Here is a 17,099-nt window from a genome sequence, read left to right on the forward strand (position 1 = left end):
TTCCAGGGAAGACTTTGTCCCAATGCTCTCATCTGTTTAACATGAAGAGAATAAGAGACTATTTAGAAAAATCAAACAATCCCTAGTAATGTCCAGAGACAGCCCTAGGAGTGGATTAAAACTGGGAGAAAAACCTCCAGTTCTATTGGTTTCACAGGAAATAGGATGAAAGAAACTAACAGTTTCCACCCTTTGCTCAACAAATTCGGTGGAATATACATATACCAGGACTTGATGGCCTGCCATCTAAGCCTCAGAATTTCCCCTAAAAGGTATGGAGTATGATTCCTCCTATACAGAGCATGAAATTGAGACTCAGGGAGGTTAACCTGCCACAATCACACAGGCTATACCAGAGGCAGAGTTTAACCTGCGCATTACCTGACTCAAAACTTCTGGTCCTTTCAACCATTTGCCTACCTTGAGTCCTTGGGACTTTCAGAAGACAGACTAGTCTGGTTCTGGCTCTGCTTAAATAGCTATCAACAGGCTTCCTTGCAACTTCTGGAGGCAAGTGCAGCAACATGGAATCACTGTGGGGTTTGGAAGAGGTGCAAGAGTGGGATCACAGGACTCAAAGCCAACAAAAAATTAAAATTATAATCAGTAAGATGCCTAGGTGGATCAGCTGGTTAAGCAGCTGCCTCTGGCTCAGGTCATGATCTCGGGGTGGTGGGACTGAGCCCCGCAATGGGCTCTCTGCTCTCCCTCTGCCCCTCCCCTGGGTTTATACGTGTGGTCTCTCTCTCAAATAATTAAATAATTTTTGTAAAAAAATCATAATCAGGGACACCCGAGTGGCTCAGCAGTTGAGCATCTGCCTTTGGCTCGGGCGTGATCCAGAGTCCTGGGATAGGGTCCCACATCAGGCTTCCTGCATGGAGCCCGCTTCTCCCTCTGTCTGTGTCTCTGCCACTCTCTCTCTGTGACTCTCATGAATAAATAAATAAAATATTTTTTAAAAATTAAAAATAAATTAAAAAAATAAAAAATCATAATCAGCAAGTATACATCCTATCCCCATCCATTTGATGTTTCAATTATTTCTAATGAAATGTGCAATCCTTCATAAGTATGATAGCACTTCTGGATACTAGAGAGCATTTTCAGGTTTTATAAAGTCTTCTAAATCTACATTCTATATGCATGTAATGCATCAGAATCTATAGGCAGACTTTACTAATGTTTTATTTTCATTTCATATAAATTATGTTTATGTTATATATGACATTAATATGTTTACACGTTTACATTATATAACATCTGTAACATTACATGTTATTTTAATGTACTGTTATATTGTTACATGATAATAAACATAAATATCACATATAACATTTATTTTAATGTACTGTTATATTGTGTCACATAATAATAAACATAAATATCATATATAACATTTATATAAACCATATTTATATACACCATGTAAATATAATTCCCTGCAATTAGGAGGGGTGGAGATGCAGAGGAAACAAAAAAGAAAAAGACAAGATTCTGAGCAGCCCGTTGATCCCTGTGCATATTCTAAAAACAGAATCCCAGGGGCCAATCTACTTCACATGCAGAAAAACCCAGAAAGGGTAGGACCAAATCCAAGGCTTGCAACCCTCAAGCCACCCCTCTGTCACGGTCATTTACACCCAGGGACTCAGCTGGCTTTTAGACACCACACAGACAGGTTGTGTCACATCTGATAATTTAAGGAGATGAATGACCTCATCTAATTATCATACATGGTTTGCTCTGTGATGAGTTACCATTCCCCTACGTTTATTTATTACCATAGAGTATTAATATAAATTTTAGACAATTACTCACCAGCAGACCTTAACCCATGTATCAATCCCCTGGGAACTGAGCTACACGTGCACAATAAAATTTTACCTCATGAAAATTAATTCTGATTTTTACATTTATATCGACAGGAAAATCAGGTGTTTTGAGAAACAACCAAGCAGCATTCTGCATGTTTCATTTAGAGCAATCCCCCACCCTCCATTGTGCCCATCCTCCTGAGCCTTCACGTGGCCCATTTGTTGGTCTCCCCTAACATTTTCACGGATGCAAATTTAACTCAATTCTAATATAATGTCAAGGCAATGAAGGGTTTGGTATTTTTAAAGTGACGAACATCATAAGAATTTTACACGTCCCTTTCTGTGGCAAATGTCAAGATGCTGCCATAAAAAGGCTGGTCCCTGGCACTCACAAACGAGCTGCGCCCATGGTATCACCAAGTCCTGCTCCTGAGTCACGTTATTAATGCACAGTTTCGTCTAAAGCATCGCTTTCCTCCAGGAATCAATTAAATATGCACAGTGACAATTGTATTTAGGTGTTTTATTTCTACCAACGAAAGATGAGGGTTTGTGACAGGCTGACCCCCATTTATACTACAAAGTGAAGGGGTGGGATTAAATGAGTGTAACTAATCATCAGAGGGATGAGTCAAATGGAAATTGGCCTTTTTCAGTACGCTCTTGGCAGATTTCTAGTGACTTCTGTGTTGGTTGCTAAAAATGCAACGGGTCTCAATTTTACTACTCTGTGCTCACCCAATTTGGAGGGTTGTCTGGAATCAGTTCTGTAAGCATCATGGACACACGGCTTTATTCACTTTCCAATATTCTGCCTTGAGGCCGAAAACTCACATCTTCGTTTGAAAATGGGAGGTTATCAGCAAAGGGAAGACTTTTAAAAATAGGTTCCGCCTCCTGTGGCACAGTTCTCAGACAACAGGTGCCGGCTGAAATGTCAGGATAAAACACGTCAAGTCCTTTGTGGTTCTGCTGTCTTCACGGTCCCTTTTAGGACACAGGTTGTGTCCTTCACCCGGAGACAGAACACTCCACTCACTCTAGTCCTTTCATTTCCTCTTTATGATTAGAGTCTACACAAGTTTTAGGAAGGGACATTTCTCGGGCCTGCTAAGCATTCCTTTTCCCATTCATTTCACGCTTTTCTAATGGCCCGAGTGATATATTAGCACAATAATCTAGCTCACTAAACCTTAGTCATCAATTCATGATCTCTTGAAGGCAGAAAAATCACAAGTGGTACAAATAATAAAGCCTGCCCATTAAACAGTCCTTCAAAGTTCCCCGCGCATCCTCTCCTTTGATCCTCACCATATAACACTGTGATTCGGGATTAAGTTAATATTATCCTTGCTCCGCAGATGGAGAAATTGAAAGTAAGAGTTGGCTTTGCTCTGCTTTACAGTGACTCCTCTTTCCAGTGGACATCCCTGCTGGACTATGCAGCCACCCACAACTGGACCAGATGAGTCCGTGGATGCTAACCCACTGAACTCCCGCCACCACAGGGCAGCAGTTATGGCAGGGAAGGGTAGGATTCTGAATCAGGCAGCTTGGGATCAAATTCCAGCTCCTGAGATAATTCAGAAAAGTTCTTCACACTCTAAAGTTAACTTTCCTCATTGATAAAACGGGGAAGATACTAATACTTCTCTCAGGGGAAGGGCTTGAAGATTGGATGGCTTAAAACCACGCAGTGATAACTCACAAGGACCACAAAATGATCAGAAAGCAGGGTCATAATCACTGGAAGAGAGTTGTTAGTAATTATTAGTGTCCAAACATCCTGCCGGAAGAGACATCAGAATAAACTCAAGTACACTGTGAACACCTACGGGGGAGAAAAAAACAGCAAAGTCACAAAAGGGAAATAAATAGCCCACTCTTCCCATCTGATTCTTCTCATCTCTTGTTACAAACCACAAGGGTGGTTTCTCCACACTGAGCTGGGACCAATGAGATCAAGATTGATTCTTAGATCCAAAGGCATGTGCGATCCAAACCATTCATTCAGTCATCTCGGAAGCACAGGGAACCGCTGTGATGGTAGCTGCCAGTAATTTCCAGACCTTCAACCTGAGATGCCTTTGTAAGGGGCGGCTAGGGATGGGCTTTGCAGGAATATTCTATATGTCTATATTCTATATATGGTTATCTTATCAGAGTCATTATTTTGTTTTCTTCACAAGGATCCGTTGCAATTCAAATTTCTGCCCTGTGCTCAGGATTGCCTATGGGGTAGAGTGGGGAGCACCTACAGGGTGGGGCAGCAAACTACCCCAAACTGCCAAATAACAAAAAATTTATGCTAAATTGGCAAAAGAAAGAACTATTTGCTTTTTTTTCCTCTTCATTGATATGGCTAAAACATCTTCCTACCATAAACGTATGCACATATTAAAATCTACAAAACTAGGGGACGCCTGGGTGGTTCAGTGGTTGAGTGTCTGCCTTCTGCTCAGGGTGTGATATTGGGTCCCGGGATCGAGTCCCACATTGAGCTCCCTGCGGGGAGCCTGCTTCTCCCTCTGCCTGTGTCTCTGCCTCTCTCTGTGTGTCTCTCATGAATAAATTAAAAATCTTTAAAACACCTACAAAACTACACAGACCTTCAAGGTAATCTACCCCCTCCCCCCGGCAAAAAAAAAAAAAAAAGACAAAAGGGAACCAAATACTGCTGTGACCAAAGGGTGAACTGGAGTTTTGTTATTAGCAAATAAAGAAAAACTCTAGTTGGTGCATCTCAAAATTTGAACATCGCTAATGTATTACTTTTCTGAATCATGTCATTCCTTCTTGAAAATGGAATCTGTAATTTGGAGCTTTCCTCCAAAAACATCTCCAACAAATTAAAAGTGTGTCTCTCCTATATTCCAACCATCTGCTTTAATTCTCAAGGCTGTTTCATATTTCAGAAGTTACTTTGTAAGACATTGTTCTTCCTCTTGATTCCTTCCTCACCTGCCTCTGTCAGAACATTCACCCATCAATCACGGCCTCTCTCATCTCTTTCATCTCTGCCATTTGGCCTCCTCCCTCTGAGAAGCCCAAATCTTCCGTCTGATAACACTCCCTTAGTTGTCCCAAAACCTTCCCCACACTCCAGGGGCCTTTTTCTAAGAACTGCCGCTTGCTCTATTCATAGTAATAACAACTGGCCTGTTGCAATGTAGTACCTCCCAGTGAGAGTGTACCAATGTGTGCAGAAGTGACCCACGCGGAGGCAACCAGTCCTCTTTCCAAATCCCATCGCCCAGTCACAACTGAATGGGCTATAGGTGGCCAATCTGGCCCATTTTCAGAATGCCAATATACCTTGTTTAGGAGGCTATGTTTCAGAGTAGGATTCATGTCTCAAGGTGGTTCAAAGCAACAAGTGGAGAAAACATAAGCCCTCACATCCATTCAATACCATGAACACTGGGAAGCAGAGAAAGCCAATCTGCAGGGACAAAGAATGAAGACTTAGACAAAGAAAACCAGAGACTGGAATGAGAGATGGTCCTGATGGCAGGCCCACCCCTTCCTGCAGTCACTGGCACGTCCTTGACCTTAACTCCCACGATTGAACATCCAGCCACCACTGAAAAATATTTCCCCCTTTGGCTTAAGACCTTCCTATGAGTTTCTACTATGTGCAATTCCAAATAGCATAATATGACTCTTAATTCTGTAAACAAAAGCTGGCCAAATCCCTTAAACTTTCTTTCCGGAACTAATTCTCTATATCTCTGTTTCCTCTCACTGCCAAGTTCCTTGAAAGGAAAATCTGCACTTGCTGCTACATTCTCACCTGCTACCAACTCCTCAAGGCACTGAAACCATGCTTCTGTCTCTAACACTCTACTGAAACTGTTCTCTTTTATTATCCAAATCCCCTTCTCATACCTCCTCCTAATGGCCTAAAAGTCCTCTAGAGAGACCCTGAAAACTCAAGATGTCCAACAGTGAAACTACTACTTTCACCCCCAGCACTCCTCCTGTGTTCTCTAGTCTACAAAGCTCAATGTAGCATGGCTTACCTGATAGAGCTCTCAGAATCCTGACTCTGATCTCTTCCTGATTCCCCAAATCCCATAACCAACAGCACCTGAAATCTTACTTCCGTCTTATGTCTCACATCAGCGCTGCTCTCCCCTTGCCACCATTCTGTTTTGGACCTTGGCCATCTCTCATTCTGGGGATACTGCAATGTTTCACTAACTGCTCTTACTGTCTTAGCTTCAATTATTGGCCCTCTTGACTCTATCATCCACATCCTATGATTCAAAATGTATTACTTTTACTTTTCAATTTAAAAAACCCTAGGATGAGGGCCAACATTGTCTGAAAATGCAGAGCTAGGGCACCACAAACGTCCACATTGTTGTGAACACTGCCCATCGCCACTTAGGTCATACAGAAACACGGCTCTGGTGCAAACACTTTATGACCTAGACTCAAACCAATGGCCCAGTCCCACCAACATCTCTTCCCACACCCAGAAGCTCTATGCTTAACATAAAACAGACAGTGTTTCTTCAACATGCTCCGTGCTCTTCCTCAGATCCTGCTGCTTTATAGAGGCCTTGGAGATGTGAATGTCTTCCTCGGGGACTCTCCCTCACTTTGGATGCTCTGCAGTAGTTCAGTGCACTGCATAATTCACACTGAATAACAATACCTGCATTAATCATTAAATTACATTTGATGTTAAAAATATTTGAAGCAGGAGACATTAAAAAAAAAAAAGACGGTGTAAATTAAAACATAACATGTACCATGTACTCAGAGGTCCAAAGTCTTAAATGTACTACCTAGAAGCCAACCTACCTGTGAGTTATTTCATTCCTTATAACCTAATTGAAGAAATTTACTTATTTTTTGATGATCGCCACTTAAGCCTCTAATAAAGTGTCATGCTAATATTTATCTAATTATCCATTATCCTAAGGTTTCCCTAAAAAATACTGCTTAATTGCTTCTGTTTTTTGAGACCTAGACAACTATATTTTCTTTGGTTTCTAAGGTGAATATCCATAATATAAATATTTAGTTCTCTATACATAAATCTGATGTTCAGTAAACATAATTTCCAGAATAGCCATGCTCACTTGGGAAGTGGGAGAAAAAAGAAAATTTAAAAAATGACCAGCTGCCCTTTTAGCATCCTTAATGTAAATCAGAAGGCTCCTTTTACACCACGTAAATCAGAAGGCTCCTTTGTTTGCCCCATGTGCACTTGCATCACGTCTCATGGCATTTTCACCACAACACCTCTTGATCGCATTCCTAAAACAGATTTTCTCAGTGTGCCCGAGTCCATTTATTTTACTAAGCCATTCTTCTTTTAACCCTCAAAATAAGACATCATTAATGCCTAACCATCCCTTTCTAAAGCCTGACAGTAGGCACCTTAGACAGAGAACAATTTTATTAGCTCTTCCTCCTTTCCCCTAATTATCCCCCACAGTAGGTGGGGAAATGTCAAAAGAAACAATTGTCTAGACTGTTTGACAATTTTGGTAGAACTGTTGATCATGTATTACAGATTTCTCTCCACATCAAAATTCCTCAACAATTTCCCTATAGACAGAAATGTCCGAGGGTAAGAGAAAGGCCCCTGAAACAGTCAAAGAAGATGCAAGGGAGAAAGTCCTGAGGTCTGGTCACAGGTCACTGGGAGAAAGCAAATCAAAAACTCCCCATTTGATTTGATGATATATGGAAATAATAAATCATGATTAACAGTAACTGTGTATGTAGGTGTATGAAAGAGAGACAGAGAAGGAGCAATTAATTATCTGAATAAAAGAATACAGGAGTTATTTTTTCAGTTTGCCCAGAGACAACTGTAATACATTTTTAATGACTCAGGAAAAGGAACTTCAAATTAACAATAAGATTATCTCCAAATCTGAAGCCTTTAAAATGGGCAACACCATTATTATCCATTGCCATCATTTCTACTTTAAGTTGTTCTTCCATTTGTGACACAGAATTTAAAATGTATCCTAATTTTTTTAATCCAGCAGAAGCATATGGTTAAAAAAAAATCAGCAGAAGCAAATGTTAAAATAACATTTAGCCAGAAATATCCCGCATTCATATTCAAAGAGAACTTTAAATATTGCTTCATATGTAACAACCTGATCCTGCATTATTGAAATTAACTGTAAAAGTGTGCCAGTTCGTTGAGGCCACAATGTCAATCTTTTCCTTGTTTATTATCTTGTTAATATTTGTAAAAACGGCAATTTTAAAGGAGCAATAATGCTGAATTACTACAAGTTATATAAACCTATAAGAGAAACCTAACAGTTTATATTGCCCAAATATATTTTTAAAAACTGTTCATGTTTATCCTTTATTCTTAAAGCATGTCACACCAAATATGTTTAATTCTTACAAATATCTAAGTATCCCATATCTAAATGGCCAAAATGAAAACTGCTTAGTATGCAAAGGCCTTTTAGCAGGTGCCCAGCATTTCAAATGCAGTAGTTTCTTTCGCATACTTATTTTGCTAAAAAGATGGCAAAATCATACTTCATTTGCTACTCATCGATTATGTTAATGACTCGTCTCTACAGGACCTGAGCTTTTCAAGCTGCTTTTGTATACAATAACTCATTTGATTCTCTTGACGAATTATTCTGAAATGCTAGTGTTATGAAAATATTTTGAAAGAGATTCAACCACTAAAAACAGTTGTAGATTTGCAGGAATCTTCAAGCATATATATCTGTTAATAAATTTACCTTACTGAGGTTTTTCTACCATAGCAAACCACTTGAGGAAGGTTAAAAGAAATACGTGCGCACGCACCTGTGTGTGTCTGTGTATATGTCCATATGTAATAAAATATTACCTAATGAATAAAATACTGTGATGCAAAGTAAACAAATTATCTAACTATGCAGTGTTAATATTTTAGACCCTGAAGGAAAAGGTAAGTACTATATTTTTCACAAAGTACTACCATTTTTATTTCAATTGACACTAAAGTCATTTGCCTTTTTCTCTCAAATCTAGAAAGAATATGATACAACCAGTTCCATGATTTTGGACACAGGCACACACAAAATAAATCACCTGTAAGCCGCACGGTTGACCATCTTGACGCAGTTCAGAGTTTACTGGAAAGCAAGCCTATGAAAGGCTTGGGGACATTCGCCGTACTAGACATAAACAGTCCAGGAAAAGAAAAAGTGGCTGACACGGTGTCTGATGCACACTACGAGCCTTAAGTAAATGAGGGCTGGATGCGATGGAACTGAGTTCCTTCCGCAGGATAAGCAGCTTATACGCTTTTCTGAAATACTACTACAAATGATGGAAAAGCTGACACTTTAGTTATAACAAAATGTTACTTTATAGTAACAATGCAAAAAAAAAAACTGATTTTTTTCAAACTCCTAAGTACATTAATGATAGAACTGATTAAAAAAAAAAAAAAATGATAGAACTGATTGTGTGTATACATGTAAGATACCAAAGGAAATCAGCAAAAAAGATGATTTCCCTAAAATATACTTTAACCATTTAAGTATCCAGTTTAAGGTTATAAATGGTCCAAAGACATGTATTAGAAAACAAGACGTGAATTGAGAAGAACAGATTACTTTCCTGGAAATCTATATCCATATTACAAAACAGGGAAAAGAAGAGAAATTTCTGTGTATGTGTTTAAATGATACTCCAGAAAACATACCAATTAAGTAGTAGTTTGTTACGGATTCAATTTTAAAGTCATGTAAAAAAGTCCCAAATGCACTGTTATTTCTTATGTACACTCAAAAATCTAAACAGTAAATGTGAATACAGAATGTACACGTGTTATTTATATTTTTGCAAAGCCTTACTATGTATAAACCCGAAAATGAAAAGTATTTTATTATTTCTTTTAATCAGTGTTGGAGAAATAATAGAAAAGTGTCTACACAGCCAGGTTTCTTTGAATAAAAAAAGTGGTCAAGTTTCTGTTTTCAAAATGAACAATTTGCTATAGATTTTATTTTTATATGCACTAACTTAAAATTAAACGAGTGAAAGTCATACACAATAATAAAAGTACGTTTTATTTCCTTTAGTCATAATAAGCTCAGATTGCTTAGATTCTTGTACCTTCCCAAAATGTTTTTTTAGATTACATCCTTTATGGTCTGCCTAATGCTCACTCAAATGCCAATCCAAATAGCTACACTTATACCCACCTGTAAATATTAAGAAATTTAACACCATGATACTTTTCTGAAAAATAGACCTACTGTTGCATATTTTAAACATACACCTGTAGAATAATAAATGTTGTCTCACGGTTAATCTCCTGAGAACAAATTAAAGATCTGAGAACGGGACTTATTAACGTTCATTGTTTTTAGGTTCTAATTTACACAATATTTTACCTCATATTGTATCTTAAGGTACATTTCCTTGCACGTGTAGTATGTGAAAAGAAATTGTTAGAACCAAATGAAAATAATTATGTCACTTCTAACACATGAAAAAGATATCCATTCCAATGTCATAAACTTATTTTCTACAACCTTTAAATGTAAATTTGTTCAGTAACAGAAAAAATATTCATATCTTAAGTATTTAAACCCCAAAGCACTATTCTTTCATGAGATTGATCTATTTCCCAAAGATATCTATAATTCTTATTAATATATGTATCCAATTACACACTTTATATTAAAATCCCCCATATACCAATGGGCTCTCAGCCAATTATTCTTGACTGATTGGTATTCTGATATGACTAAGAGTTTAACATTAACAGTAGTTATAACTACAGTTGTTGTTGTTTTTTTAATCGGGATTTGTAAATAGATCCTAAAATAAAAAGCAACAGATTCAAATTAACATTACAATACTGGCTAACATACATATTATTCTGAGTTTTAAAATAGAAGTGTTTTCATTTATGAGCCAAGAAATTATTTCTAGAACAAGCAAGAACTCCCTCTTTGAAAAGTATATCTTAAACTACCAGTAAAAGCTGTGCATACTATAACATGAAAATGATGGGATTTCCATTTATATATAAACCAACATGCATTAGGTGGTGGCTATCATATGGCATATTTATGATTCACACTTTATTGAGACAATCATTTTCAAAAGAAAGGCCTAGCCTAGCAAAAAAATTGTATCAAAATTGCTCTCTTGGTGGGGGGAAGGGAACCTTGTTATTTTAGTGTTAAGTCTTAGAACAGTTTAACTATACCTAAATCCAGAAGAAAATGCTATTTGAGAATATATACTAAGCCAGAAAAAAATTTAAAAAGAAATGTAAAATGATACATTATTTGTTTTATTATACTAAAACTTAAGCCTTTAATATTACTATAAACACTACTTAAAAGAAAAATAAAGCTCCGTGTCAGTAATTTTAATTCTAGTGGAGAGGTCCCACTCCAATGAGTGCACAATTAATCTTATACTCTGTTGATGGCATGTTCTCCCTCTAAAACTATTGATACCACTTTTTCTGGGAAAAATAAAATTGTCAAAAAAAACAAGAAAAAAAAGAACTTATCAATGATTCCCAGAGAAATTTATACATAGGACTGCAATAATTTGCCTTTATTGATACCACAATCTTTGTACTGAATGTTTATAAACTTGAATCTTTTTTCCAAAGATTCGAGATTTAGCATGATAAACACCCCGTATGAATTCTTTTCTTGCAAGAAAGGCAAATGGCATATCTCGACAAAATTAACACTGCACTTTTTTAAATTTCATAAAGCTTATTCAGAAACCTAGCAAGAAGTACAAATGTCAACTATCATCTCTCCTCTCCTCAGAAGATGGTATTTTAACTTTTGAAATAAATTACTGAAGACGCACAAGCCTTATCCAAATAGCGTTAATGTTACCTACAGGAGACTGACCTAGCTCTACAAGGTCTTTTATTAAGCTTTTACTCTACCAAATAATTAATATTTCATGTTATTTGAGAATGTCTTAAATCTCTATTGCTAAAAAATAAATTTCAAATCGTTTCAAAGGAAGGAAATTGCGGTTTCCTAATTCCTATTTTTCTTCACCTCTTTATCTTCTTTCTTGTCTCCAGTGAATTTCTGACCATAAACATTAAGTCACCTGAATTTGAGGACAGCATTTTTTGCAGACGTCCTTCTCACAATAAGGACTTGTACATTAGTATTTTATAATGGCATGTTCAGGAATAAAAGGCTATTATTTTGTTGCAGCTTTAGAAAGTCACAGTTTCCTCCACTGGGGTGATGATGCATTCCCTCCAAATGAAAGAAATATTGATAAATTGCCTGTTAAAAATAACACCCTGAAAATATGTAGGCTGCACACACGGGCTCCTTTTTAAGGAGCCACTTCTTTATCTGACAAAAAATGCAAGCGAGTCACTGGAGTTCTCGTTTTATAGGCCAAGCGGCAAAACGGATAAAGAATTCCGTCCCTAAAAGTGTAATTCCCTAATAAGAGTGGACGATTCTGAAGCACCTTCAGAGGAATCCTTACTCTATACATCTCAAAATCTCCGCTTGGAACATCCTGCCAATTAAACGACGATCTACAGATGGCATTGACCCTTCCGCTTCGTAACAGAAAGGATCTGCAATCATTCCTAGGGAAGATCATCTAAAACAGGGCCAGGACTGCACATCGAGGGCAGAAACTATTCGCCGCTCCCCTCCCCGGGGTAGACGGCGCATCCCCGGGCTTGCTGCCCCGGCCCGGCGGCAGGGAGGCCTCGGGGCGCCTCCGGGACCCGCGGAGCCCGGGGAGCGTCGCCCAGGCCGCGCGCGGAGCCAACAAAGGGCAGCCGGGCCGGCCCCACGGCGGGAGCCCCGGGAGGCCACCTCGGCTCTGTTTTCGCGATGTGAAACGCATTCAGGTGACTCGTCCGTTGAAGATCACCTGCTCCCGGGAGCCTTCAGGGAGCTCCAAGAGGCGGCACAAAGGCTCTCCCAGGGCGCCCGTTCCGAGGTGCGGGCGTATCTCGGGAGCTACGGACTTTGCCTCTTTTTTCCCAGCCTAAGAGGAAAGAGAACTATGATTTTCCCTTCCCTCCCTGCCGCGTGACTACAGTTACCTTTAAATATTCTATTTCCAGAGCAGCAGCGGATTTTTTTTAAGTCATTTTAGAAATGTTAAAAATAAGAGGAAATTGCAGGGGGCTCTGGAGACGTTGCTCCCTCCCTCCAGGGACGGGCCGTGTTCGCCCCAAGGGCGGGGGCCGGGGGGCTGCGGGGGCCGCGGGGGCCGCGGGGGCTGCGGGGGGCGCGGGGTCCCGGACCCGGACCAGGACCAGGACCAGGACCAGGACCAGGACCCGGACCGCGCGGCCGGCGGGCCTCGGGGCGCCCAGCGTGGGACGGCGGGCGGCGCACAACTTTTCCCGGACGGGCCTGGAGGGCCGCGCGTGCGGCTGGACCCCCCCCGCCCCCCGGCCGGGCCTCCCAGCTCGCGGGGGCGGGGGGGGGCGGGGGCGGCGGCCGCGCAGGGCTGGGGCGCGGCGGGCCGGGCAGGGCTGGGGCGCGGCGGGCGTGTCGGGACCGCGGGGGCCCCCGCCCGGCTCGGCCGCCGCCGCCGCCCCCGCCCCCCCGCGCCCCGGCGCCCCTCCCCGCCCCCCGCGCCCCTGCCCGGCCCCGCCGCCCGCCCCCCGCGCCCCTGCCCGGCCCCGCCGGCGACTTACGTGACGGCCGAAGGGAAGGGCTCCGCGGCGGCGGGCAGGACCAGCGCCGCCTGCACGAGCGCCAGCGCCAGCGCCAGGGCCGGGGCCGGGGCCGGGGCCGGGGCCAGCAGGCGGCCCGCAGCCATGCTCGCGGTCGAGGGGCCGGCGGGGCGCGGGGCGCGGGCTGCCTCGGGCGGGTCGGCGGGCGGGCGGGGGCGGGCGGGGGCGGGCGGGCGCGGGGGGCGGGCGGACCCTCTAGCGCGCGGCTCCGGCTCCGGCTCCGGCTCCGGCTCCGGCTCGGGCTCGGGCTCCGGCTCCTGCTCCGCGCCGCGGCCGCCGCGCCTCCGCCGCCATCAGCGGCGACTCGGGAACAGAGGCGGCGAGTCGGCCGGCGCCCGCGCTCGCCGTCGCCCTGCCTCCCGGTCTCCTCCCCGATTTATGCCCCCGACCGCGGGGGGGCGGGGGGAGGGGCCGGGGGCGCGGGGCGGCGGCGGAGACGCGGCTGGCGGCGGGAGGCTCGCTCCGGCTCCTCCGGGGGCGGGCGGGGCGGGGCGGGGGCGGCCCGGGCGGGCGGGCGGGGAGGGGAGCGGGAGGGGAGCGGGAGGGGAGCGGGCGCGGAGGGAGGGGAGCGGGCGGGGAGGGGAGCGCGGCGGCGGCTCCTCGGGCTGCACCGCCCTGAGCGGCTCTGCCCGCGCCCGGGCCCCCCGCCTCCCCCGGGGCGCGGAGCGGTCCTCCGGCCGCCGAGGCCGCAGGGTTCGGTTCGCCTCCTGGAGCACCGCTGTGCCCGCTGCCGGGCGGCGCCGCCGAGCGCGGGGGCCGGGGGCCGGGGGCCGGGGCGCAGCTGCCCCGACGGAGCCGCGGGGCCCGGGCCGAGGACGGTGCGGCCCGACCCGCCGGCCCGAGGGGCGCAGCGGCGACTCCCGCCCCGCCCCGAGCGCCGGCCCCCTGCGGGGCTGCCGGCCCGGGTCAGGGCGCAGGCCGGCGAAGGGGAAGCAGCGGGAACAGGTGGCGAAGGGCGCTCGAGGTGTGCGGGGGGTGGGGGGCCGGGGATTTGGGGGCTGGAGGTGTGCAGGGGCGCGGAGGGTCGGGGGCTGGGGCGTGCAGGGGTCGGGAGCTGGAGGTGTGCAGGGGTCGGGAGCTGGAGGTGTGCAGGGGGTCGGGAGCTGGAGGTGTGCAGGGGGTCGGGAGCTGGAGGTGTGCAGGGGCGTCGGGGGATGGGGTGTGCAGGGGGGTCGGGGGCTGGAGGTGTGCAGGGGCGCGGGGGGTCGGGAGCTGGAGGTGTGCAGGGGGTCGGGGGCTGGAGGTGTGCAGGGGCGCGGGGGGTCGGGGGCTGGAGGTGTGCAGGGGCGCGGAGGGTCGGGGGCTGGGGCGTGCAGGGGTCGGGGGCTGGAGGTGTGCAGGGGGTCGGGAGCTGGAGGTGTGCAGGGGCGTCGGGGGATGGGGTGTGCAGGGGGGTCGGGGGCTGGAGGTGTGCAGGGGCGCGGGGGGTCGGGAGCTGGAGGTGTGCAGGGGGTCGGGGGCTGGAGGTGTGCAGGGGCGCGGAGGGTCGGGGGCTGGGGTGTGCAGGGGTGTCGGGGGCTGGAGGTGTGCAGGGGCGCGGAGTGTCGGGAGCTGGAGGTGTGCAGGGGGTCGGGGGCTGGAGGTGTGCAGGGGGTCGGGGGCTGGAGGTGTGCAGGGGCGCGGAGGGTCGGGGGCTGGGGTGTGCAGGAGTGTCGGGGGATGGAGGTGTGCAGGGGGTCGGGGGCTGGAGGTGTGCAGGGGCGCGGAGGGTCGGGGGCTGGGGTGTGCAGGGGTCGGGGGCTCGGGGCGCGGGGCTCAGGCCTCCCAGGAGGAGCGGGGAGTTCGGCTCAGGCCTCCCCCGGGGCTCGGCCTCGGCCCGGGTGGAAGCGGGGCGCCCCGTGGTTAGGGCCCTCCGCGATGCGCTGGGGCAGCAAGTGAAGAGAATAGCATTCCTGATGGGAAAGAACGACCAACCTGCCTATGCGTAAAAGCGGCGATTGGCGGTGCCTGTAAGATTTCTCATGAGCTCTTTTTTTTCAGTTTCCCGAGGGGTCTGTGGAGGGGCCGCGACTCTTCCACTGCGGAGTGGAGGTCCAGCCCCCGAGGGCAGCCCCCGGGAGCAGCCGGAGCGCCCAGCGGCGGAGCCAACTGTCAGTGTAGGCCGCTCGCCGCCTCTTGACCCCGAGCTGTTCCCTTCCCCCGGACTCGCACCCTTCCTGGTGCCTTATTTGTTTTCTTTATGTTCTCCTCATCTCGGGCTTGCTCTTTGTTTCCCTCCTCCGCTTCCGTGGGGCCTCACAAAAGGCGCCCCGCCGTGACTTAACTTAGTTTGTTTTTTGCCCGGCAGAAAGAGGGAGGCCGCGGGAGCCAGCAAATGGGAAATGAAGTGGGATGTAATGGCCTGAGAACCGGAGCCGGGAAGGGTATTTTGCATAACTGAGGATGACCTCCTTGCCGTCCAGATTTAGGTAACCGAACAGTCAAGCCCATCGTTTTTGTTTCAATCTCTAATGATTCAAAAGCAGATTTTCTGATTCCGAGTAGCAGGACGAGATGCCCATCACTGTCTGTGTCACAGGCTGCCACCCTAACAGCCTCCCTCCGTAAGAATTCTGTACCCTGTCAATTATTGCAGTGATGCCTCCAGACTTCCTACGAAGGAAGTGCACCATTTCCAATTTATATCTTTAAGACAAAGAGCTTAAAGACCAAAACGGATGTAATAAACTTCTAGAGAAGGTAAGTCAGCCTTCATTATTTGTTGGCCTTTGAGCCAAATCTCAATTTCTTTGGATCCCTCGGATGAAGCCCTGTGTTCTCTAATATCTGAAGCTGTTGAAGAAAGATATTACTTCTGCAGTTCTTCCTGAAAGTGCTGGTTATCAGCCGTAGCCTAAATCATTGCTTCATCCTCTGTTGTGGAGCTTGCGATTAAATGCTTCATTGACCTAGACCTTTCTAACGAGGATACTCAAAATGTGGCTTTTATTTCTTACATATGATAACTAAAGCAAGGGCATTTTCACAACATAGCATTCTGTGTCTGTTGGATTATCCATAGGCCCCTACAATGCATCGTTTAAACTCAGTTCAGTTATTTTGAAAAATTCCATAAAAACCAGATCATAGGGCAGCCCGGGCGGCTCAGCGGTTTAGCGCCGCCTTCAGCCCAGGGCGTGATCCTGGAGACCTGGGATCCAGTGGGCTAGGGAGCCTGCTTCTCCCTCTGCGTCTCCCTCTGCCTCTGTCTCTGTCTCTTTCTCATGAATAAATAAATAAAATCTTAAAAAAAAAAAAAACAGATCATACACCATTAGTAGTAATAAAATTTTGCTTATTCACCAAATCTTGCCATTCCAGATAAAATGTTTATAAATCATAAGGACTGATGACATAATTTGTGTTATGGGCCATCATAAATAAGAAGTCACAAATCAATAGCTACTATTCATTTAAGAGAAAATAATCTAATAAGAAAGATTAATGAAGATCTGATGCCTGTATTAATCATTTCCAGATGAAAGTTTAATCCAAAATATTTAGTTCACACGAAGCACTGACTTTTTACTCATGACCAGTTTGTGTCTAACTTTTGGCTCTCGGTTGTTACTATATGTAAATGTTTAATGTGCTCA

General features: G+C 45.4%; 2 protein-coding genes across 8 annotated transcripts in view; one reads left to right on the forward strand and one right to left on the reverse strand.

Annotated features, from left to right (window-relative positions):
- CACNA2D1 (calcium voltage-gated channel auxiliary subunit alpha2delta 1) overlaps window positions 1-13,985 on the reverse strand; it is a 477,825-nt gene extending 463,840 nt beyond the window's left edge. For all 7 annotated transcript variants that reach the window (XM_041722688.1, XM_041722686.1, XM_041722687.1 and 4 more), the window contains exon 1: window positions 13,486-13,985. In XM_041722688.1, the coding sequence (XP_041578622.1) occupies window positions 13,486-13,610 (125 nt within the window). In that variant the 5' untranslated portion in view covers window positions 13,611-13,985. The remainder of the gene's footprint in view (window positions 1-13,485) is intronic.
- LOC121471500 (circumsporozoite protein-like) lies at window positions 13,903-15,793 on the forward strand. Its single transcript, XM_041722317.1, has 3 exons — window positions 13,903-14,001; window positions 14,074-14,488; window positions 15,505-15,793. Exons 1-3 carry the CDS (start codon window positions 13,903-13,905, stop codon window positions 15,780-15,782), a joined length of 792 nt encoding a protein of 263 aa, XP_041578251.1. The 3' UTR covers window positions 15,783-15,793.
- Window positions 15,794-17,099: the final 1,306 nt, after the last annotated feature.

This window comes from Vulpes lagopus, chromosome 11 (assembly GCF_018345385.1).
Source record: "Vulpes lagopus strain Blue_001 chromosome 11, ASM1834538v1, whole genome shotgun sequence".
Classification (NCBI taxonomy): Eukaryota; Metazoa; Chordata; class Mammalia; order Carnivora; family Canidae; genus Vulpes; species Vulpes lagopus.

Coding starts and splice junctions, on each gene's coding strand:
- LOC121471500 (XM_041722317.1), top strand. CDS start 13,903: ATGCCCCCGACCGCGGGGGGGCGGGGGGAGGGGCCGGGGGCGCGGGGC. Junction 14,002..14,073: donor TCGCTCCGGCTCCTCCGGGG/GCGGGCGGGGCG, acceptor GCGGGAGGGGAG/CGGGCGCGGAGGGAGGGGAG. Junction 14,489..15,504: donor GGTGGCGAAGGGCGCTCGAG/GTGTGCGGGGGG, acceptor CTTTTTTTTCAG/TTTCCCGAGGGGTCTGTGGA.